At 43.7% G+C, this 25,285-nt stretch overlaps 1 protein-coding gene across 1 annotated transcript in view; it reads left to right on the top strand.

Moving 5' to 3' along the window:
* Positions 1–25,285, top strand: part of EFL1 (elongation factor like GTPase 1) — a 424,348-nt gene that overhangs the window by 163,811 nt on the left and 235,252 nt on the right. The window contains exon 15 of the mRNA XM_068275325.1: positions 15,919–16,054. Within this exon, the coding sequence (XP_068131426.1) occupies positions 15,919–16,054 (136 nt within the window). The remainder of the gene's footprint in view (positions 1–15,918; positions 16,055–25,285) is intronic.

Genomic DNA, 25,285 nt, shown 5'->3' with positions numbered 1-25,285 from the left:
GTATCCATTGATAAATGTTACACACTCTTTGGCTGTCCTCCAGCTCCTTCTCAGTCAGAGAGAGTGAGTCACATTCAACACTTAGATACATTTATGTAAACAAAATGTATCTATGTCAGCTTCAGGTGCGTCTGCAGAAATCTCCAGGAACGTTAAAGCTCTCTGTAACCCTTCCAATGCTGGTCTAGTAAAAAAAAATGCTGGTTGCATATAATATACTGTAAATAATGTTTTAGAGCAAAGTTGAAATGCATGGTTATATTCCGCTTTAAGTCGAGCTTGATTTTGCCCAAAAACCTGACTCCCTGGATTCTCTCTCTGATCCAAGAAGCGTTGTCCAGAAGCCCTTCTGAGCCCCTGGAAGACCCTTCCCCTAGGCTTCTAGGAATTATGCAGGCCATTTGCATCCTTTCCGGTTGCTGCCATTTATTAATTTTTAAACCTGATTAAAGTTAAAATTTCACTTCTTTGCAGGTCTCAAACATTCACTTTCTTTGATGAATACAGACTTTATGACTGCCTACATAATTAGCTACATAGAGTAGGAGCTTGTTACTCATTTTCTCCACCTGATCGAAAACTTTTTCTCAACAATAGGGAAGTTTCACATCAAGGACAGGTTTGCTTTAAAGGACACCTGAGGTAACCTAAGGAAATGATTGTCACTTATAATGTGATTACTTCATGTGACACGTTACTATGGAAAACTATACAGAGGAGCTGTTCAGCTCTTGATGTTCTCTGTGGAGAAGGTAGAAGAAAGAATGAGCAGGAAGTCTTCCTGCAGTTTGTAGCAGTAACTACAATAATGGTCAGTGGGGTAGCATTTGATTTGGTATATCACTGATTGGCGATTCACATGAGCAGCTCCTGGCAGCTCATTTCAGTGCAGCTAAATGCTTTACTGCTGTGAGTACAGAAATGCGTGTGACATACTTTGTCATCACGTTTAAAGCCTTAGAATGTAGCCATGAAAACCACTCCACAACTCTAGAAGCTAGATGTAGCGTTTGGGAAAACTTGATTGACCATGGCACTTAAAGTGTACCAGAGACCTCATACATTAAAGATTTGATACTTACCCGGGCTTCCTCCCACCCCATAAACCAGTCTGAGTCCCACGTGGGACTCCTTCTGCGGTCTGCTGTTCAGCCGAGATCAGCCCCAGTAACAGGCTGGTCCAGTCTGGGTCTTCTGCGCATGCAAGGACCTCCCGGACATGCACAGCAGACACCGACTGACACGACTGAGCCATTTACCGGGGCTGATCGCGGCTGAACGGCAGATCTCGGGTGGACGGCGTGGGACTCAGACGTGTTTATGGGACGGGAGGAAGCCCCGTATGAAAGTATGAAATCTTTAATTGACGAGGTCTCTGGTACACTTTAAGCAATCAACGGTAAATGACGTGAGTTGAATGCCCCCATTCATCTCAATTAAAATGCGGTGGAACCCGAGCAGTAAATGATTGGGACAATCACCATCAGCTGTCTGCCTGAACCGGCCCTGAAGGTGAACTCAATGATCTTGAAAACATAGTGGGTTGCAAAAGTATTCAGCCCCCTTGAAGTTTTACACATTTTGTCACATTAATGCCACAAATATGCATCAATTTTTTGGGAATTCCATGTGAAAGACCAGTACAAAGTGGTGTACATGTGAGAAGTGGATCGAAAATCATACATCAATCCAAACATTTTTTACAAATAAATAACTGCAAAGTGGGGTGTGTGTAATTATTCGGCCCCCTGAGTCAATACTTTGTAGAACCACCTTTTGCTGCAATTACAGCTGCCAGTCTTTTAGGGTATGTCTCTACCAGCTTTGCACATCTAGAGACTGAAATCCTTGCCCATTCTTCTTTGCAAAACAGCTCCAGCTCAGTCAGATTAGATGGACAGCGTTTGTGAACAGCAGTTTTCAGATCTTGCCACAGATTCTCGATTGGATTTAGATCTGGACTTTGACTGGGACATTCTAACACATAGATATGTTTTGTTTTAAACCATTCCATTGTTGCCCTGGCTGTATGTTTAGGGTCATTGTCCTGCTGGAAGGTGAACCTCCGCCCCAGTCTCAAGTCTTTTGCAGTCTCCAAGAGGTTTTCTTCCAAGTTTGCCCTGTATTTAGCTCCATCCATCTTCCCATCAACTCTGACCAGCTTCCCTGTCCCTGCTGAAGAGATGCACCCCCCGAGCATGATGCTGCCACCACCATATTTGACAGTGGGGATGGTGTGTTCAGAGTGATGTGCAGTGTTAGTTTTCTGCCACACATAGCGTTTTGCATTTTGGCCAAAAAGTTCCATTTTGGTCTCATTTGACCAGAGCACCTTCTTCCACATGGTTGATGTGTCCCCCACGACTTGTGGCAAACTGCAAATGGGACTTCTTATGCTTTCTGTTAACAATGCCTTTCTTCTTGCCACTCTTCCATAAAGGCCAACTTTGTACAGTGCATTACTAATAGTTGTTCTATGGACAGAGTCTCCCACCTGAGCTGTAGATCTCTGCAGCTCGTCCAGAGTCACCATGTGCCTCTTGACTGCATTTCTGATCAGCGCTCTCCTTGTTCAGCCTGTGAGTTTAGGTGGATGGCCTTGTCATGGTAGGTTTACAGTTGTGCCATACTCCTTCCATTTCTAAATGATCGCTTGAACAGTGCTCCGAGGGAATGTTCAAGGCTTTGGAAGTCTTTTTGTAGCCTAAGCCTGCTTTAAATTTCTCAATAACTTTATCCCTGACCTGTCTTGTGTGTTCTTTGGACTTCACGGTGTTGCTGCTGCTCCCAATATTCTCTCGGAGGCCGTCACAGAGCAGCTGTATTTGTACTGACATTAGATTACACACAGGTGCACTCTATTTAGTCATTAGCACTCATCAGGCAATGTCTATAGGCAACTGACTGCACTCAGATCAAAGGGGGCCAAATCATTATGCACACACCACTTTGCAGTTATTTATTTGTAAAAAAATGTTTGGAATCATGTATGATTTTCGTTCCACTTCTCATGTGTACACCACTTTGTGTTGGTCCTTCATGTGGAATTCCAATAAAATTGATTCATGTTTGTGGCAGTAATATGACAAAATGTGGAAAACTTCAAGGGGGCCCGAATACTTTTGCAACACACTGTATGTGCTCTCAGTAGATTTTCACCCCAAACCATGTTTAATAAAGCAGCGGAGAGGATTCCTCCTTATTACTTGATGCCGCAGTTACTTAAAGAAAACCTATGGCATTGCCGTGTGGGGTGGGGGAATACCTCACAGGACTACCTTCAGGTATGCTAAAGTAATCATTTTGGCTGGGAGAGGACAATATGTGCACATCAGTAGTAGTTGAGCAATACATTTGCTTGTCATTCTTTGAAAAGGGGAACATAATTTGATCTAAATTGTAATGGACACCATCTGTTTTGAGGTTGCAGTGGATGGTTTAGCCGAAGGTTATGGTCTGAAGCGGACTAGATCCATTGCTTACTGTGATTTTGTTAGTGACGGAAAACTCCCATTGCCAGGTCCTTTTGGCAGCTCTGCACTTACTAGATAACTTTGGGAGGTTACCAATGAGGCTGGCCTTGTGCAAAGATTCTGTTATTATTGTAATTGTATCTATTAGTGGAAGTCAGCAGGAGACTGCATGAATGTATAATTGAGCTGTAACTGCTTTTTTCCTATTGCCATAACACAGAAATGATACTAGGACACTGTTATTCATCTTGCTCATTTTGAGCGTGCACAGAAATATTTATTTTGTCTTGAATAACAGTGTTTCAGATTTCATCTTTGATTTGGAATTAGGACTTCTTATGCTGCAGATGCTTGTATAGATTACATAATAGCTTCAGTTTTATGAGACGTGCATGTATGTCAGTGCAGTTTCTAGGTTAAATTACTCCCAGGGCGAATGTCAAAAAATACGCCCCCGCCCCCAAGAAATTGTGTGACAGCCACCCTAGCTCCCCAGCTGGCCAACAAACCTCCTTTAGTTCGAGAGCTCCTTTTCCCCCAAGTGGCCCATGCAGGTCTTTCAAAATCCCCTCAGCCAAAGAGACCCCGGTACCCTCCACCCCACCCCCACCTTCCCAAGTAATTGTGTGGCACTGACAGCCACCCTAGCTCCCCAGCTGGCCAACAAACCTCCTTTAGCTCGAGAGCTCCTTTTCCCCCAAGTGGCCCATGCAGGTCTTTCAAAATCCCCTCAGCCAAAGAGATCCCGGTACCCTCCACCCCACCCCCACCTTCCCAAGTAACTGTGTGGCACTGGCAGCCACCCTAGCACCCCAGGGCCCTGACACCCCAGGCAAATCAGGGAGTCGGGCACAAAAACAAACAACCCCACATCCCCCTCATCATCAGAAGACTCAGACACCTGAAAGATAGTTTGGCGGACTGGAATGAACTACATGCAGAGTTCCCCAACCCTGTCCTCAAGGTCCACCAACAGTACATTTTGCAGAAAACCGCAAACATGCAAAGGTGAGGTAATTAGTGTCTCAGCAGAGCTGATTAACAACCTCTGGATTTCCACAAAACATGCACTATTGGTGGGACTTGAGGACAGGGTTGGGGAACACTGAACTGCAGGACAGGCTCATGGACTGGAGTGAATGACAGGACAGGCTCGTGGACTGGGAATAAATGACAGGACAGGCTGGTGGACTGGAATGAATGACAGGACAGGCTCGTGGACTGGAATGAATGACAGGACAGGCTCGTGGACTGGAGTGAATGACAGGACAGGCTGGTGGACTGGGAATGAACGACAGGACAGGCTGGTGGACTGGAATGAATGACAGGACAGGCTCATGGACTGGACTGAATGACAGGACAGGCTGGTGGACTGGGAATGAATGACAGGACAGGCTGGTGGATTGGAGTGAATGACAGGACAGGCTGGTGGACTGGGAATGAACGACAGGACAGGCTGGTGGACTGGAATGAATGACAGGACAGGCTCATGGACTGGAGTGAATGACAGGACAGGCTGGTGGACTAGAATGAATGACAGGACAGGCTGGTGGACTAGAATGAATGACAGGACATGCTCGTGGACTGGAATGAATGACAGGATAGGCTCGTGGACTAGAATGAATGACAGGACAGGCTCGTGGACTGGAGTGAATGACAGGACAGGCTCATGGACTGGAGTGAATGACAGGACAGGCTCATGGACTGGAGTGAATGACAGGACAGGCTCATGGACTGGAGTGAATGACAGGACAGGCTGGTGGACTGGAACGAATGACAGGACAGGCTGGTGGACTGGAACGAATGACAGGACAGGCTCGTGGACTGAAATGACTGACAGACAATCGACTGGACTAAATGACAGAATAAACACTTGAAGAAAAAGATCATCTGTCTGAGAAAAAATGATAAATATGCATATGGACTAGTTTTAGTTTCCATGTATAAATCTTTATTGAATACACCTTAACACAATAAAATCTAAAATTACTTAAAAATGAGAAAACACAGACAATGGGGGTTCTGGTCCAATCATAATATGTTAGAGATATCAACAGCACATCTCAAAAAATGTGTGAATATACAATAAGGCACGGACACAAAATGCTACATAACCTATCCAAAACTCAGGTACAATATGGTCAAATAAGACTAACACCCTGCACGCACGCTACAAGTGTGCAAAAATGTATCATATACTCATAAATACTCCACAAAAACAAAGCTGTAGGTTATGTTACCAAGAAAAATCCAAGACCTCTTGCATGAATATCTGTATAAACATATGCTGCTGCACAAACCAAACAGCCCCGTAGTTGTGGCGGTGTCAGAAAAGAAACAGAAATTGGATTAGAAAAATAGTGGATAATTACCTGATCCGTGCCTAGACCAGTAGTAAGTCCCCCGGGTGTCCCCTCCACACGTATCACAGCGTCGCCGCTTTCTCAAGAGGTCTAGACTAACTGACAGAACTGTGACCAATACTGGGGCGTCCAGAGGGTGAGTGTGACAGGGCGGGCAGTAGGCCTGAAAGATAAATCAAATTTAAGCCGAAATCGCGATCACCAAGATCACGATTTCGAAATCATCGAAGTGGCGATTATCATGATGACGTCATTTCCGCATGGGGGCAGTTTGGAGACACAGCTAACAACTTCCCCCAAGTCCCGGCGTGTGCGGCCTACAGTGTTGGACATACCTTCCACACGAGTCCAATGCTGTCCGTCCTCTATCGCCTCTAGGGCACGGCATACTTCCTGGTTCCTGTATGTCCGATGACATACAGGAAGTATGCCGTGCATGCAGTAGGCGTAGTGGACAGATGGGCATCGCTAGATTCATGCTGGAAGGTATGTCCAGCACTGCTGCAGCTTGGGGACAGAGCGGGCACAGAGAGAGACAAAAGGTGCACAAAGGGGGCAAGAGAGAGACCCAGAAGGGGCACAGAGAGACTAAGGGGGCACAAAGAGAAACAAAGGGGGCAAGAGAGAGGCCCAGTGAGGGCACAGAGACAAAGGGGGCGCAGAGAGAGACCTAGAGGAGGCACAGAGAGAGACAAAGGGGACACAGAGGGTGCAAAAAGAGACGGGACAGAGAGGCACAGAGGGGGAACAAAGCTTACTTTAAAGTAAATCGTGAATCAAATCGACATCGTTATTTGGGACAGAAATCACTTATTTCAATTTTTTCCTAAAATCGTTCAGGCCTAGCGGGCAGTGGTGGAAAGAGATGGAAAAGTTGAGAAGGAGAGACTGACAGATAGAAGGTGGTAAAAGGGAGAGAGAATGCCTATAGGTAAAAGATAACATGACATACAATTTTACCTCTGCCTTTTTGGTGATTAGCCTGGCCCCTGCTGCTCTCTGGAACACACTGCTGGGCTGTGGGCTGGCTCTGTCCTCCGTGTGACTCCCTCAGACATGCTGGCTCTTATCTGTGTCTCTTATCTCCCCCCTCCTGTCAGTGAAGGCTCACTGCTCCCTGTGCTGTAGCTGAGACACACTCCCGCGCTTACAGATTCTGTCCTTCCTTCTCTCTTGAATCTGTTTCCTCCATCTCTCTTGAATTTTCGCGCTGGCCAGTGACGCACATCATGACAGGCAGTGCCCATGGAGGAATCAGGAGGAGGGGCGGCACTGCCTGTCTGTAACAAGATACAAGAGCAGCCCATTGGAGAACTACCAGGAAGCATAGGCACCGCACACTAGCAACATGCCTGGCTGGAGAGAGCAGGGGGCGGCGCCGCAGCTTTATCGTGGTCAAGGCAACTATTGTACACACTCTCTCTCGGAGAGAGTAGTACAGAGATAATCTTTGCGGCTGCCGCAGCCCAGGAGGAGTGTGTGAAGCACGGTGATCGTGCTGGTGTAATCAGCCTGCACAGCGTGTCACTGGCTTCCTCTAGCAGTGTCCTCCATCCTGCGCCCACCTTCCTTCACCTGCTGGCCTGCGCTCAGTGCAGTCGCACGGCCCGCACGGTGGTAGAAACGGCCCCGATGCATGTGTTTGTACAGTTGTATGCAAATGCTTGGGCACCAATGGCCAATTATATACAGGGGCTCCTCAATATACACCAGGATTGTGTTCCAAGATGGACTTCTGTAAATCAAATTTGGTAAACATTAAACGAATCAATTAAAGATCATGGTAATTACTTGATATTCTGGCGTATAAGACTACTTTTTAACCCTTGAAAATCTTCTGAAAAGTCCAGGATCGTCTTATACGCTGGGTGTCATTGATGCTGGGTGATACGCCCTATCCTGTTACCGCCTCTCAGATCTTGCTGCTGAGGACTGTAGTGAATCGGCACAGGCGCACATGTGCAAAATCTGAGAGGCAGAGAAGGAGGTAAATAGGATATAAGGTCGGGCCAGAGGGGTAAAAGAGGCGTGTTTTATGGACACAGCGCAATCTATTCTTCCATACCGCTCTGATAAACAGGGAGACTGGGAGAGCTGACCAATCCACTTAGGGAGAGTTGACCAATCCAACCAGTCAATCGCCTATAAGCTGTTATATACTGTGTACCACATACAGTACAGCACCAGTATCTGATTTTTTTTATTTTTGTTTGGTGTGCATTGGAAGAGGGGTAGTCTTATATGGCGAGTATATCCCAAACTCTATATTTTACCTGGAAAAGTTGGATGGGTTGTCTTATACGCCCAGTGGTCTTATACGCCGGAATATACAGTATGTCAGATTTGCTCCATATGTATCGTTAGTAAGGACTACCCAGTCATCAGTCAGGAGATTTCCGTTCAGACCATACATGCTATACTCTGGCCCATGGGGCCAAATTTGGCCCACAGAGCCTTCAGATTTGCTTCCCTAGTTTTTTCACCACTTAGCATTATGTTTGGTCCACCAGGATCTAGGCCAAAAGGGGCGGTTATATTGGAGGTTAAGCCCTAAATTACCAGGGAAGCCATATGGGCAAGGGAGGGGGATAGTACTAGGCACCAGATAACTGTATAGTGGAGAGAGGGCGGGTTACTAAACACACAGGAACTGTGTAGGGGTGGGAGGGGCCACTAGACACAAGAAGACTGTAAAGGGGAGGGAGGTTGCCACTAGACAACCGGGTGCTGAATAGGGAAGGGAGAGAGACACGACACCAGGGAACTGTTTAGAGCCTAGGTTCTCAACGTGTGGTACGCATACCCCAGGGGGTACTTCTGATGGTTCCAGGGGGTACTCAGGCTTGACATACTTCACCAAGAATAACAAATTTAGAGTTTTAGAAAATGATAAATCTAACTTAAACAACACCAAATCAGTATTGTATCTAATTAAAAGCAATAGTAAATGCTTGGAAATTGTTTAGGACCAATTATCATGTGCTACCATTAAATATATATTTGTCAAGGGGTACTTGTGATAATTTTGACTATACTAGGGGGTACTTGGTGAGCACAGGGTTTTAAAAGTGGTACATACCAATAAAATGTTGAGAAACACTGGTATAGAGTGTGCAGCACAACTAGACACCAGGAAACTGGATAGGGAAGGGGGGGGGGGGGAACTAGACACCAGGGAACTGTATGGAGGGGGGGGGGGGGGGAGTATGAGACACCAGGGAACTGCATGGGGGGCATTAGACACCAGGGAACTGTATAAGGGAGAGAGGTGGTGGCTAGACATTGAGGTTAAAGGGGAACTTAAGTAAAAGGTATACGGAGGCTGCCATATTTATTTCCTTTTAAGCAATACCAGTTGCCTGGCAGCCCTGCTAATCCTCTGCCTCTAATACTAGTAGCCATAGCCCCTGAACAAGCATGCAGCAAATCAGGTGTTTCAGACTTTAAAGTCAGATCTGACAAGACTAGCTGCATGCTTGTTTCTGGTGTTATTCAGATACTACTGCAGAGAAATAGACCAGCAGGGCTGCCAGGCAACTGGTATTGATTAAAAGGAAATAAATATGGCAGCCTCTGTATACCTCTTACTTCAGTTCCCCTTTAAATCATGACTTGGTCCCAGTGTTAAATTTCAATCCACTTTGTATTTGAGTTCGACACCCCTGGTTTAAACCAAGGTTGTATTCTAAAAACATTGTTGTAATCCAGATTTCTTAAAAGTTAAATTATGAATTTGTGTGAAATTTCATGAAGTAAATAAAAACTTCTATAATTTATGTTTCACATGTATGTGAATGATGATTCGGCTGTGTTTGTTAACAAAGGCCGCACTGCAGATCAGATTGTATGTTGAAGCATTGTAATGTGCTGCCAGTACAGAATCAAACCACAGCTTAGCTCTATGCAGACATCTTCTGTAAATCCCCATGAAGGTTTCCAGGGTACCACTTCTCATTGAATCTTTGTAACCAGAATAAAGCACCTGAGAGAGTAAATGAGTACATTGTTGTCAAACTGGTGAAGGGAGGAGTGGGGAGGCTGCATGTGCTCTGTTTATTCACAGTGCTTTAATCTGATTCATTGAGAAGTGGTACCCTGCAAACCTTCACAGGGATTTACCCTTCTGTATAGAGCTAATTTGTGGTTTGATTCTGTGCTGGTAGAAATCCTACCCCAGCCTCTTCCCTTAATGATAAATGCATCTGCAGTGTCCCAAATAGACTAATTCAAATTTCTTGGGTCCAAAATCTCCAACAACCTTAATAGGATTACACTGCTACCATCACCAAGAGTCCAACTGAGAATGTACCACCTACGGCAGCTGAAAAAGTTTGCCCTACCAAAACAATTCATGGTGCAGTTTTGTACTGCAATCATCAAATCCATCATGACATTATCTATGACTGTCTGGTTTGGGTCGTGCTATGTACAAAAAAGGTAAGACTTAAGAAATGTTAAAGTAGTGCACTCACATTTACGATATCAAAAAACAGGCATATAAAACAGCAGGTCCCGTCTTGTGCTGGCTGCCCAGAGTGATGCTTCGGGGCCGGAGCAGCCAGCATGAGATGGGACCTGCACAGGACAAAAGCCATTGCTTATTTTTCACACCTGCACAAACTGGGTGACTAGAAGGACACTCTAATCTTTACCTTGTCTGCTGCAATGATTGTGAAGTAAGTGAGCATTTGAATTCATGTATATCCAAAGCAAGAAATCTGATATATGTGTCATTAATCCAAAGAAAGATAATTTCTCAACAAAGGTAGACTTTCACTTTACTTTTTGGAGACACAAAACTTTCATACCTCGTGTAATGAAATCTGCAAAACGTATTTTAAAGAGAACCCGAGGTGTGTTTAAAGAATGTTATCTGCATACGGAGGCTGGATCTGCCTATACAGCCCAGCCTCTGTTGCTATCCCAAACCCCACTAAGGTCCCCCTGCACTCTACAATCCCTCATAAATCACAGCCGTGCTGTGCGGCTGTGTTTACATCTGTAGTGTCAGTCTCAGCTGCTCCCCCGCCTCCTGCATAGCTCCGGTCCCTGCCCCGTCCCTTCCCTCCAATCAGCAGGGAGGGAAGGGATGCAGGCGGGGACTGGAGTTCTGCAGGAGGCGGGGAGAGCAGCAGACTGACACTATAGAGATAAACACAGCCAGCTCTGACAAGCTGTTTGTCAGCAGCGTGGCTGTGATTTATGGAGGGATTGCAGAGTGCAGGGGGACCTTAGGGGGGTTTGGGATAGCAACAGAGGCTGGGCTGTATAGGCAGATCCAGCCTCTGTATGCAGATAATATTCTTCAAACCCACCTCGGGTTCTCTTTAAGCAACCTGTGTAAACCAACTGTGTCTTATCTGATAGATCATGCTGTTTTATATTTGTACAGATTAAAAATGTGTAAAAATTGACCACCCAGTAATTGTTAACAACAGCTGACAGTGCCTTACTGCTATTGGGGCCTAATGATGTAGTCAGGGTCAAGGAAGTAAAAAAAAAAAAAAAAAAAGCACAGGACAAGTAAGAGCATGGAAAATATTTTATGTATTACAATTGCTATTTGATGTGATTTGTAGTTCATGAAATAGAAAGAATAGGTGATCATTGAGAGTTTCGAATTTGCTGTTTTATAATAAAGGTGTTCCCTTACTTACAAACATGTTTCGTTCCAGGAGATTGTGAGTTGAATTTGTTTGTAAGTTCAATGTGTTCAACATTGATAAATTATTTACTATTAGGCAAATCTGGATTTGGACACATTGTATAAACTTTCTGTAACGATCGGTGTTAGCACACAGAGATAATCTGATTATTGGGGATCTGCAGTATCACCAAGAATACAGATATATACCTGATTATTGATGATCTGCAGAATCCCTGATAATCCAAGTATAACTAACCTCTGGACACCTATATAGTGTGAGTGTTTGGATGCAACAGTAATGACTTTGAGTTGGGCCACCCGAGGAGCAGGTGGTCTTTGGCAGTATGATCGATACCGCCCTCTGGGAAGTGCGAAAGCTTTCCAGCAGCCTGAGACCTCTAAAGGGGTGGAGCCCCAGGCTGAAAGTAGGAAGGACCTGTGAGTGAGTGACACCTTAAAGGTGGATATCACTGGCAGGTCTGGAGACTATCTCTTAATGGGGAGAGATAGCTCTCAAGGTCGGGCAAGCCGGGTCGGCAACACATGGACAGACAAGGTACAGAGACAGAAGGCTGATTCGGTATCCAAAGGCAGGCAGGGTTGGCAACAGATAATCAGATATGCGTAGGTACCGAATCAGAAAGCAGAGGGATAGTCAAAAAAGCAATAGGTCATAACAGATATCAAAACAATGCCTAGTCTTGGGTGTGAGGTCCGTGGTCTCAACACCCTGGAACTAGTCTGAAGAATAACACAAAGATAAGACGGAGTCCCTAGTCTTGGGTGTGAGGTCCGTGGTCTCGACACCCTGGAACTAGTCTGAAGTATAACACAATGATAACACGGAGTTCCTAATCTTGGGTGTGAGGTCCGTGGTCTCGACACCCTGGAACTACTCTGAAGTATAACACAATGATAACAAGGAGTCCCTAATCTTGGGTGTGTGGTCCGTGGTCTCGACACCCTGGAACTAGTCTGAAGTATAACACAATGATACACAGAAGTAATCTGGCTCAGTGTGAATTCCCAGGTCCTCCTGGTTCTAACACACTGTAGGATCTGACTAAGGTCTGAGTGTTTTCACATAAGTGTTCGCAACGGCAGACAACCTGAGACTGACCAGCAGTAACTATATATAGAGCGGCACTCTCCGGCGCCACCCATCAGTGATCAACCAATAGTCACTTGCTCTGAGGTCAGCTGAAATCCTTCCTTGGCTGTCATAAAGGTTCTGCCTCTCAGCGCGCGCATTCCTCAATCTGTGTGAACTAACAGACCCAGCCACACCAGACGCATGCTGCTGCGTGCAAACCGCCGCGCTGGACGCGGAATCAGCCGCCTTGCTGTCAGTACATGCGGCGGCTTTTCCGCGTTCTATTACACTTTCTAATTGATTTCAATGCCCTTTTAAAGCAAACCTGATCTGAAAATAAAAGTCAAAATAAACATGCACGTCATACTTACCTCCTGCATAGTCTGCTCATCTATCTCTTGGAAGTGTGCAGCTGATGAGATAAGCGTGCATGTTGGAGTGTGCCGTGCCTAAGATAAAGGAAACCTTAAAGTGGACCAAAACCAAACATTTTTTTTAATTATAAATATTTTGTTGCACCACTCTGACACATACAAAGCTAAATAAACACTCCTTCAAGCCTATGAGCATTTCAGTGCATGCTTTTCACCCTTCTCTTTTCATAACTAGGGTTATACTGGGGGCAGCCATTAGCAATTCCTCCATTGCCAGACACCACCTACTCCTCCAGTTTGCTGGATTTTTTTCCCGACAATTTGAAAGGAAGGAAGGGGTTCCTCCAATAAATGCTAAATATTGTATATTTGTCATCCTGCAGCTGAAAAAAGGCTGCTATTTATTATTATAATTTAGAAAATAGATTTTATTTCTGAAATCTTGTATTTTTAATTTGGGTCCACTTTAACTGAGAGGGATATGGAGGGTTCCTTTTAAACAATACCAGTTGCCTGGCAGTGCTGCTGATCTCTTTGGCTGGAGTAGTGGCTAAATCACAGACCGGAAACAGGCATGCAGCTAATCCAGTCTGACTTCAGTCAAAGCACCTGATCTGCATGCATGTTCAGGAGCTGTGGCTGAAAGTATTAGAGACACATGGATCTTTTGCAGGAAGAGATCTTTTGCAGATAATAATCTTTTGAATGTGTACGGGCATCTTTGTGTGCAGCATCTTGCAAAAATTTTATCTGATGGGGAGTGCAGCTCCATAGAATAGACTGTGTAGAGTATGGCTCTCCTACTACATGGAATGGGGTAAAATTGGTCTGTGATCTTGCCTTTTCCAAAGACTTTTATCTCAAGTGTGTATGTAGCATTAGATAAGTGTGCATGCAGGAGTGTGCAGCAGCGCGTAAGATAAGTGTGCATGCAGGAGTGTGCAGCAGCACCTAAGATAAGTGTGAATGCAGGAATGTGCAGCAGCGCAATTAGATAAGTGTGCATGCGGGATTGTGCAGGATAAATGTGCGTGCGGGAGTGTGCAGCTCCTGAGATACTTGTGCCTGCGGGAGTGTGCAGCTCCTGAGATAAGTGTGCATGCTGGAGTGTGCAGCTCCTGAGATATGTGTGCATGCGGGAGTGTGCAGCTCCTGATATAGGTGTGCATGCAGGAGTGTGCAGCTCCTGAGATACTTGTGCATGCGGGAGTGTGTAGCTCCTGAGATAAGTGTGCATGCAGGAGTGTGCTGCTCTTGATACAGGTGTACATTTGGGAGTGTGCTGCTCTTGATGTAAGTGTACATGCGGGAGTGTGCTGCTCTTGATGTAAGTGTGCATGCAGGAGTGTGCTGCTCTTGATATAAGTGTGCATGCGGGAGTGTGCTGCTCTTGAGGTAAGTGTACATGCCTGAAGTTGCAGCTCTAGAAATAAGTGTTAATGCATGTGTGTGCTGCTCTTGAGATACGTGTGCATGCTGGAGTGTGCAGCGCCTGAGATAAGTGTGCATGTGGGAATGTGCAGCTCTGAGATAAGTGTGCAGCCCCTGAGATAAATGTGCATGTGGGAGTTTGCAGCTCTGAGATACGTGTGCATGCGGGAGTGTGCAACGCCTGAGATAAGTGTGCATGTGGGAGTGTGCAGCTCTGAGATAAGTGTGCATGTGGGAATGTGCAGCTCTGAGATAAGTGTGCATGTGGGAATGTGCAGCCCCTGAGATTAGTGTGCATGTGGGAGTTTGCAGCTCCTGAGATAAGTGTGCATGTGGGAGTGTGCAGCCCCTGAGATAAGTGTGCATTTGGGAGTGTGCAGCTCTGAGATAAGTGTGCAGCCCCTGAGATAAATGTGCATGTGGGAGTGTGCAGCTCCTGAGAGAAGTGTACAGCCCCTGAGATAAGTGTGCATGTGGGAATGTGCAGCTCTGAGATAAGTGCAGCCCTTGAGATACGTGTGTCTGTGGGAGTGTGCAGCTCTGAGATAAGTGTGCAGCCCCTGAGATAAGTGTGCATGTGGGAGTTTGCAGCTCTGAGATACGTGTGCATGCGGGATTGTGCAGCGCCTGAGATAAGTGCGCATTCACACGTATCTCAGAGCTGCACACTCCCACATGCACACTTATCTCAGGCGCTGCACAATCCCGCATGCACACGAATCTCAGAGCTGCAAACTCCCACATGCACACTTATCTCAGGGGCTGCACACTTATCTCAGAGCTGCACACTCCCACAGACACACGTATCTCAAGGGCTGCACTTATTTTAGAGCTGCACATTCCCACATGCACACTTATCTCAGGGGCTGTACACTTCTCTTGTGCAGCGCCTGAGATAAGTGTGCATGTGGGAATGTGCAGCTCTGAGATAAGTGTGCAGCCCCTGAGATAAGTGTGCATGTGGGAGTTTGCAGCTCTGAGATAAGTGTGCAGCCCCTGAGATAAGTGTGCATGTGGGAGTGTGCATCCCCTGAGATAAGTGTGCATGTGGGAGTGTGCAGCCCCTGAGATAAGTGTGCAGCCCCTGAGATAAATGTGCATGTGGGAGTGTGCAGCACCTGAGATAAGTGTGCCTGTGGGAGTGTGCCACTCTGAGATAAGTGTGCAGCCCCTGAGATAAGTGTGCATGTGGGAGTGTGCAGACCGTGAGATAAGTGTGCCTGTGGGAGTGTGCAGCTCTGAGATAAGTGTGCAGCCCCTGAGATAAGTGTGCCTGTGGGAGTGTGCAGCTCTGAGATAAGTGTGCAACCCCTGAGATAAGTGTGTGTAGAAATGTTCTGGCACACTGATGGGCATTTCTAAATGAAAATTCTCTTAGTAAGGGACTGTTTACTCCACTTGCTGTATCAACAATAATCCTCATTAAATCCACTTTATTACTTTTGGGTTTCTATCAAGTGTTCTGATTTCTGAATAAAATTCAAAATAAGAATGAAAAAAAAAAAATCACAGCATAACACTACTTTTCTCCCTTTAGCTGCCATCTGAGTGCCCCCTCACTGCTGACATCTCTTCCATCCCGCACATGGCCTGCTGCACTTTAGACAATCTCTATCTCCTCATGGGTCGGGAATTAGAAGGCTTGGATGAAGTTCCTGCAGGCAACGTGTTGGGTACGTTCTGATGTTCATTTTCATGTACTGTACTAACATGCTGTTGCCAACACTTTTTTTGTTGTTTTGTAATATGTGTTTTATACAAAGTCATAAATATTTTAATTTGGAAATGTTCCAGGTAGGATGAAGTTTGTAAAATGTTTATCTTTTTCTTTTAAATTAAGGCTTTTTAGTGTTTTTGATCAAATTCCAGAAATGGTGGTTTTCATAATTATCATTGACTTAGTGATAAGCTGCCCAATTTTTGAGCAGACAGGAGTTAAGGCTAAGCTGCGTAAGAGACGTCCAAGTATATAAAACGGTGTTAAAAACAAGTAAAATGTGTAAAGAAGAAGTGGCTTACCTCAAAAATGTAAACTTCATACTGTAACTATGATAGGGATTAGATTGTGAACCCCTCTGAGGGACAGTTAATAAGTCTATATACTGTAAGAATTGCATTTATGCATTGCACATGAAACAACATGGGCAATGCACAAGATGCAATAATGCAGGAAATGTCACTAATGAGGAAAAACTGAGAGATCAAGCCAGGAATACATGAATAAGGTAATTTATTAATAAAAAATAGGAAGATAAATGTGTTGCATGCACAAACCTCATGCACTTCAACATACAAACATGCAAGAATATACAAGAAGTAATATGACACAATATCCCTGTAAGCAAGTGCATTAAATGCATACACTGAGATATGCAATACAATCTCCCTGCAGACAAATGTATTCTAAGCATACCCTTGCAATCTGGAGTACATACAATTAGCCTACTCTGCATAAGGTAACAATGCAGAGTAACCCAGTGTATATACAAATGTGCGCACACAGACCCCAAACCCAGGATGATCTATACAAGCAATATACAGATTATATACAATACACAGATAATTCGCATTACTAAAGGCATCAGGCAAATGGATGGTCATACAAGCAGAGTATAAACCAGATCATCATACACAACAAGATAATCGCTAGGCAGAGAATAGTCACAAGGCTGGCACAGGTCAAAACACGAGTAAGCAATAGGAACAGGATTCTAGATACAAGAACAAAGGCCGCTAAACTCAGGCTCAGAGGGCTAGAACACAGGAACGCAGATACAATGAACTAGCGCTGAAGCATAGTTCATGCTGGCCTTAAATGCTGCTGCTGCTGGAAGGTCAGGTGACTGATCTCCCAGCAATATTCTGTAACATACACAGTTCTTAAAGAAGAGGGCCCTCTGCTGGTGGGCAGGTAGAAGCTCTTAATGTGAAATCTTCCGAGGAGAATACTGACATCTGCTGGTGGAAAGAAGGAAGTTCATGCAAGTAATTCACAAAATCACCAGCAGATGTAGATCGTGACATATACTCTGTACAACTTCAATCGTATACTCGGCTGGTTCAGTTATCGCTCACCTGATAAGGTAGCTGGAGCCGGTGCTCTTTCCCAGCAGGTCCACCACTCCTGCAAACTGTAAACTGTGAACTCCAATGATTTGAGAAAGGCACTCCACAGGCTTCAAACTTGCGTTTGTTTATTGAGCAAAAGACACATACATGTTACGGGTCACCTGACCCTTCCTCATTGACACTTGAGGAAGGGTCAGGTGACCCGTAACATGTATGTGTCTTTTGCTCAATAAATATACTCTGTACAACACTGAGGAAGATGTTGGCGCTATATAAATACTTCATAATAATTTGGCTGAGGACAAATGCTGGTAACAAGACAGGGCTTTAAAGTTCCAATAGCTATTATTTTGTTTTTCAGCTGAGCGAAACCAATTTTTGTCACATTGACGTGGGTGATGTTTAGAATTACAATTAATTATCTCATATTATGTTTGGCTCCACACAAGAGTCAAACTTCAGGATCAGCACATTACAGCATGTGGAGGCCAATCCAGGCTAAGCGGTTAATGATCAATATCGGGTACATATCGAGCATTAACAGGTTCTGTTTGCAGATTATACATGGTTCAAAAAAAAAAGAAGAAATAAATAAAGTGGACCTAAATGCTTGCACAGGACACAAGGAAAGCAGAGAAATTCACCCTGTAAGTATTTAGAGAGTTAGCATGTCTAATTCCCCCTAATCTTTGACTAAGCACAAGTGTAATTTGATCTCTCAGCTGTGTCAGCTCAGGAATCTCGGCAGGGCAGCTAATTTGTAAACACAGGATGTTAACCCTATGTCTGCTTCCATGAAAGCAGGACGTAGACACACTGCAGGTTTATTGTAGGATTTCTATCAGCTGTAACAAAATAAATGTTTTTCTTCAAAGGTTAATATGCTGTTGCTTATCTTATAGAGCAGAGAGGAAGCTCTGAGTTCAGGTCCGCTTTAACACACCTGTCCTGTGCCCACTTCTGGGTGAATTGCCATCCTGTCAAGACGGAAAGCAAGTAGGTCTTCCAACAGTGTCTAGGACAGAACCAAACAAAATATTTTTGTAGCATAGGGAAGAGTTAGGGCTAGTGCGCATGGGCAACCAATAGCCAGCCTTTTGGGAAGTCCGTTATTCCAATCAGGAATTGACTGGCAGGGAGTGGCAGGGCACTGTGTAACTTGAGTCCTCCATTCGATTTAATCAAATTCCTGCAAGTTCTTGACACATTGGCCTAAATTCTGGCAGGGTTATCAAACAAATTACCTCATGTGAGGTAATTTACCTCATGAGTTAATGACATTTAGCAATTCTGGTAGGTTTTAGTCATTTTACCTCATGAGGTAAATTATGAGTTAATTCATGAGGTAATTTACTGAAAATAGCTATTCTCATGGAAATTAGGGGGCATGTTAGCACATAATTTACCGATCATTTTAAGACCTGCCTGTACCTGGAGGTAAAGTCAATTTGAATGCATTTTGCAGTTTTTAGCAGAGTTTGTATTGCTGTTTTAGTGACATTCCTATTCAGGCTGTGTAATAGAAAAGAATAGTAGAAAGAAAACTCCAAATATTTACTGGATTTTTTTTTTATAGAGAATGCCTATAAATATACTTTTCAAAGGTTGCTACATAATCAAATACACATTCTCCCCTCAAAATAAAAACATCTTCCAAAGACTATCCTAACTTATGGAAGACAATTAAAGACTACTGTTATTTATTTACTGCATGCTTACTGCTGAAATACCTCATGTTTTACCTTACTTTATGCATTTACCTTATGTTCTACCAAATGTTTTACCTCATGTTCGGAAATGGAGAAAAATCTTTCAGAATTGCTAAAAAAAAAAAGAGGAAAATTCCTCATGAGATATTTTACCTACAAAAAATTTTTACCTCACACAGCTACCAGAATTGCGGCCATTGTTTTGATTATTCATTGCTTTTAAGTATTTACTAGCATGTCTAATCGCTTGGCACTTGATAAAATGGTTGATTTTGCTTTGAGCCGTGTGAGCAAATCACACAGTATAAAGTGTCACACGTTAAGTTAAACATAAAACTATACTTTTAGATCTTTCTTCACAGAAATCTTGAAAAGTTGCCTCTAATCAACAATGCAGTATATGCATTATTGATTTTCTTTCTGATTTGCCTTTCTTTCAAACTAGATTTTCCCTTTGTTCTGGGCACTCTGGGACTTTGTATCCCAGTTGGACTCTTGCAGTTTCATACAAAAAAAAATCTTGTCTCCTGTCTTTGTTCAGCTGACAGACAGATATGGAAATCCTTTGGAATGAACAATTATCCGAGGAGAAGCTGTATTGAATATGTCTTCAGTGATTTTGTCTGGCTATTTAAAGGGAAACTAGCCTTTAATATCTTTTTTTTTAAATATACACTTAAAGGACACCTGACGAGAGAGGGATATGGAGGCTGCTATATTTTTCATTTTAAGCATAAAAATTGCCTGGCTGTCATGCTCATCAGATGTTTGACTTGACTGGATTTGCTGCATGCTTGTTTCAGGTGTGTTTTAATCAGGCATTACTGATATGTGGAAGATCAACAGGATGTACTGTATATATGGCAGCCTCCACATCTCTCTTACTTCAGGTGTCCTTTAATAGCAGAAGTCTATCTCTCCTGCCTTCCTACACTGCCATCTAGTGCAGAAGTAGAATCTTACTACATTACATTCTACTTCTGTACTGTTTACTTACTGCACTCTCCCCGTACTGTGGCTTGAGTCTAATAACTGCAATTTTTGTTAATTGTGCCGATTTACTATAAAATGAACAACGCCTGCGAGTATACAATACTATACAGTTGTTATAGTAACAATATATAGTGATTAACAAAAGATACAACATCTTACAAGGCACAAAGGGAGAGAACCCTGCCCTTGTGAGTTTACAATCTAAAGGAATAGGGAGGAAAGATTCACTTTCAGTTGTTTGATCTGATAGTTTGTCAATCGTAAGTGAATACTGACTTGTGTGTTAGGCTTAAACATTCTTATACTTGTCAGCTTCAAGTCACTAGTAGTAGTAGGTTGAGCGTGCACTCTCTGGTATGTGCCCTGAGGTAATGTGGGTGCTTAGGCCGTGGTCACTGGATCAACCTAGGCAAATGAAATGAGTATGGACTGGCACTCCACGAGGTTTCAAAAGTCTTTATCTGCTGCTAATATTACACAATCCAACATTTCGAAGCAACAGAGTGCCTATTTATCAAGGAACACAAATGCAGGAAGTTTGCAACAGGGAGTCAGTGCGGCAACTGTCGCCGGGCGATTTACCTCGCCAATCGCCTGGCGACAGCAGCGACGAGCGACGGTTCGGGGTGCGCGCCCATGTTGCGCCTCATACTCACGCGCGCGCCGCGTGTTGCGGCAACAATTGTAGCCCGTGAGTATGGGCCATTAGTGTTAGAATTGGAGGATCGGTAAGTCAATAGTAAGATATCGGTAATACTACATTACCTGGTCTAATTCATCAGGTGGTGCTGTAAAATATGTACTTTTCATCATGCTGGCTTCTCACCCTCTATTGACAGCTAAGTTCATTGTGCCTGTCAAGAGCCCATTTTATAAGCTCCTGATCCTGTGATCACTGTGAGCCAGTTGCAGTGATTACAAAATAAAAAAGGCTGTGTTCCTTAAAGCAAACCTGAACTGAAAATTAAAAGTCAAAATAAACATACACAGGTCATACTTACCTCCAGTGTAGTCTACTCATCAATCTTTTTCTCCTCTCCTGTTTGTCTACTGTGATCAATGGAATTTCTGTCCTCCATTTTGAAAATGGCCGTGACACCTTAACAGCTTCCAGGTTAACACACTGTTAAACAGTTAATATCGCCCACTTGAGCAATAGAGAAACAAGGAAATTACCTTGCTCATCAGTTGACCTTTCAGTTATACTGACAGCAACTGATATATAACTGACAGCAACTGATATATTTCATTTCTGACAAAATCTTGTCAAAACAGGGAGGAATCATTGTTAGAAGAAAATGGCGAGCTTCTAAGAGGAACTGACGGTGAGGTAAGTATGTAATATGCATTTGCAGGTACTTCAGGTGTTTATTTTAAATAATTTAACTCGGCTCAGGTTCACTTTAAGGAGCCATATTCGGGAGGTCTGCAGAAGGTCCATCTGCGAAAAAATAGAGTTCTTGTCTCTTGTGTGTGAATTCTGTACAGAAGAGGTTGTCTATATTTACAAGAAAGGTAGAAAGTTTAATTTGATTTTAATGCACAGATCTGTAGCTTTGATAATCTGATTCAGTGCATTTGAAATGCATATATTCGTATTGCTATTCCTGTGATTAAGTTGGATTATATTTCAGTATGATGCTTCCTTGCTGAGTTTCCTCTGGAGTATATGATGAAATGGAACAGATAATTGAGAGAACATACAGGGATATCACACTGTCTGCTTTGATTTTATACAGCAACATCTGTAAATGTTACCAGAATCTGATTCTTATATGTTATGGCATTTTGTAAACTTCCAATCAAAAGATACAATGGGCTAAAAATAGCACGTGTTTGTCTGCCATATGCTGATGTGAAATATAGTGCAAATTAAGTTTCCAAAACTTAAAGCGAGTCATGGAAAGTTGAAATTTCTTCCAGATGTGCGAAATACTTTTTTCTTTTTTCAGCTGGTCTCTTTCCAGAGCTTAAGCAAGCCTCTGTGGGGGCAACTTGATCTTCTCAATCAGTTAAAAAGTAAACATGAGTGATTATTGCAGCAGAAGGCAATTTCATTATTTGGATATTTCTAAATTAACTAGTTCAGTGCAGCTATGCAATCAGATGCAGTATACATACATGCCTTAAAGCCATACTTCTGAGTCATAAGGCTTCAATTAATATTATAGTGCAAGTCAGCCTAACTTTTAAAGAGTTACTGTCGGGCACAAAATGAAAAATCAATTCTTTATTTTTATCTGGTAAACAAGTAATAAGGATGCTAACTAGGCAATTCAAAAGTTAAAAATCATTCTTCTCCATAAAACATAATTCCCCAAGTTCCCTGGCTCTTATTTGGTACATCTGCCGCACAAAGGAAGTTGCAGGGCATGCTGGGTTTTCTTTTTTTTCTTCTTTACTTTCCCTTCCGACTTAACTAATGCAACCTGATTGGCTGAAGCCCCTTTCCCTCTTGCTTTCGCCTACCACACCTCTGTTCCTCTCTGATTAGCCAATATATCTCAATGCACTTTCTATTGCAGAGCTGAGTGGGAGTGTCTAGAGACTGGGAGGGGTGCGGACAATGATACACAGAATAAGGGAGGAAATTATGTCAGGGTTGGCTTCAAGATAGACACAGACAAAATGAAAAATCCCAAGAAAGATTTTCTCTTTTTTTTTTACTATAGAGAAATCACTAAAATCAAACTGTGGACAGTGCAATACATATGCTATGTAAGTAGAGCAAGCATCTATCTACTTATAAATGTTTTTTTTCTGATATAGTATGGCTGACAGCTCAACTTTAAGTTAAGTAAGCTTATCTGATAAAACTTATGATACAAACTTTTTCAGAGCCATAAAAGAGCCACCTACACTGTTATTAAATAACCTTTTCTGAATGACTGATGATTCCCATGGCTATTGTTAAAAGATACCGGTAGCCTTCAAAAAAAAAAAAAAAAAAAAAAAAAAAGGTACATACCTAAAAAATGGGAAGGCTCTGGATCCCTTAGAGCAGGTGTCAGGAACCTTTTGGGCTGAGAGAGCCATAAACGCCACATATTTTAAAATGTAATTCTGTGAGAGCCGTACAATATGTTTCAAACTGGCACCGTGTGCATGCGGAGCAGAGGGCGCACGTCCCTGTTGCCACTGAGATGTATATACAGTTGATCTGTCGGACAGCGGAAGTGTCAGACCCGTCTTCAGCTTCTCTTGGGCCTCAGCAACATCAGCAATTTCCCAGACAGGAGAAATACCGACTAACAGCTTGTACAATTAGCTAGCTGACTTGGGGGTTGGTTCAGTTTGTAGGACGAGATCCCCACACTTTGGCCCAATAGGCTGCCTGTCAAGTGACAGCTGTTAGTTTTGGGGGAATTGAGAGTAAGTTAGTAGTGCATACTACAGCAGTAGCGTGCCTACTTTGAACATATTAGTTGTGTTGCCACACTAAGCTGTGCTGCTTGAGCAGAGTAGCTTAGTGAATCAACCCCTACTGATTTGTATGTGAGCCAGATAAAGCCATTAAAAGAGCCCCATCTGGCTCCCGAGGGTTCCCTTCCCCTGCCTTAGAGCCTTACCGTTCCTCTCTGCTGCATCCCCTCGATTCACCGCCGGGCACCTGTTGCATTGGTCAGACTTTCAAAGTCTTTCAGGTCTCCTCTAAACAATTTGGAAGTACTCGGGTCTCAGAGTATGTCCAAAGACGAGTGGCTTCGTACTGCGCACGTGTGAGCAGAAACCAGAAGACACAGCCAGGGGGAAATTAAAATGGGACAGCGGGGGAATGAGGAGACTGCGAGAGGATTGGGAAGACTCTAGAGGGTCTCTTTTTAGGTGAGTGTGTCATTTTTCTTTATTTATTTTTTTTTAGGAGGCTTCGGGTATCCTTTAAAGAGAACCTATTGTTCCCAGAGAAAACAATAATGCTGCACATAAACTGCCTTACGGTGTATACACACCTGTGACGGATGTCTTCTGTCGGGAATCTGGACCTGATACCCTTGGTCGACATCGATGGGCCGGTCTGCACAGACGCATGTCTGACAACGTGCTGTTTTGCTATGTGGGGTGGGGGACATCACTCGTCAGGCAGAGGACCGGCACAAACAGTGGGATCGGCATCACTGGGGAGGAGTATATCCACCCGTCGGATTGCTTGCAGGTCGCCAGCTGTCGTTCTCACACCTGATTATTGGCTGAGGCGGTTGTTATCGGCCTACTCAGCTGACTTAAGTCAGGCATGTGTACTAGGCTTCTCTCTCCTTCCATCTGTGTTGCCCATCATGAACAAGCTTGAATCTGTAGGTTACACTGTGGAAAAGTGGCACAGCACAGACATGTCGCTCTTGTGTACCAAACTGGCACATACTTTAGGCAGAATTAGAAAGGAAACTGTGTGCTTGTATGAGATTATTATTCTCATTGTTTTGGATTTACAGAATGCCAACATCTGCCAGGGTGATTTTCTGGCACCCTGGTTCTTTTGGCGTGGTGTCGGGACAGCTGTACACACACTTAGTTCTCATCCAAATCAAAGCAGAATGGCTGCCTGAGACAAGTTTTATGTAGCGTGTGCACAAAGCTTTACTCCCTGCTGTTACCCCTTTCCTCCACAAACATTCACATTCCTTCAAGGGGCTTATCTTCTGCTTGTACTCACTCTCTGTGCACACATGCACGTGCAGGATGAGGTCATTGTGTGTGGCATGCTCACGGGCTGCCAGGTTTTGGGCACTTCTGTTTACAGCCAAAAGTCCATAATTAAGGGGAGAAGCAGGGTCATGTGGGGGAAGAGACTGAGTCAGGTGTGTGGTCAAGTGGAGAAGGGGGCTGTTGCAGAAGTGGGGTCCAGCCACTTCCTTAGTGTGAACACTTTGGGAACAGGGAGAAGAGGCTTAAGAGAGAAGTCTACTTGTATCGGGTGGCTATGATTATTTTTTTTCTTTATTTCCAGTTATTTACATTACTGGTCAAACGTTTTAGAGCTCCCCAATGTTTCCATTTTTTATTGAAATTCAAGCAGTTCAAACCCAATTAATAGTCTTAAATAGAGTTAGTGAAAAAGGTAAGACTGACCCAAGACTGAATAATAATATACACTTCAGAATAATACAAAATGGCCTTTTGCAAGGAACAAGAAAT

This window comes from Hyperolius riggenbachi, chromosome 3 (genome assembly GCF_040937935.1).
Source record: "Hyperolius riggenbachi isolate aHypRig1 chromosome 3, aHypRig1.pri, whole genome shotgun sequence".
Lineage (NCBI taxonomy): Eukaryota > Metazoa > Chordata > Amphibia > Anura > Hyperoliidae > Hyperolius > Hyperolius riggenbachi.
Note: the sequence above shows the minus strand (reverse complement) of the source record. Positions and strands in the feature narration are given on the sequence as shown.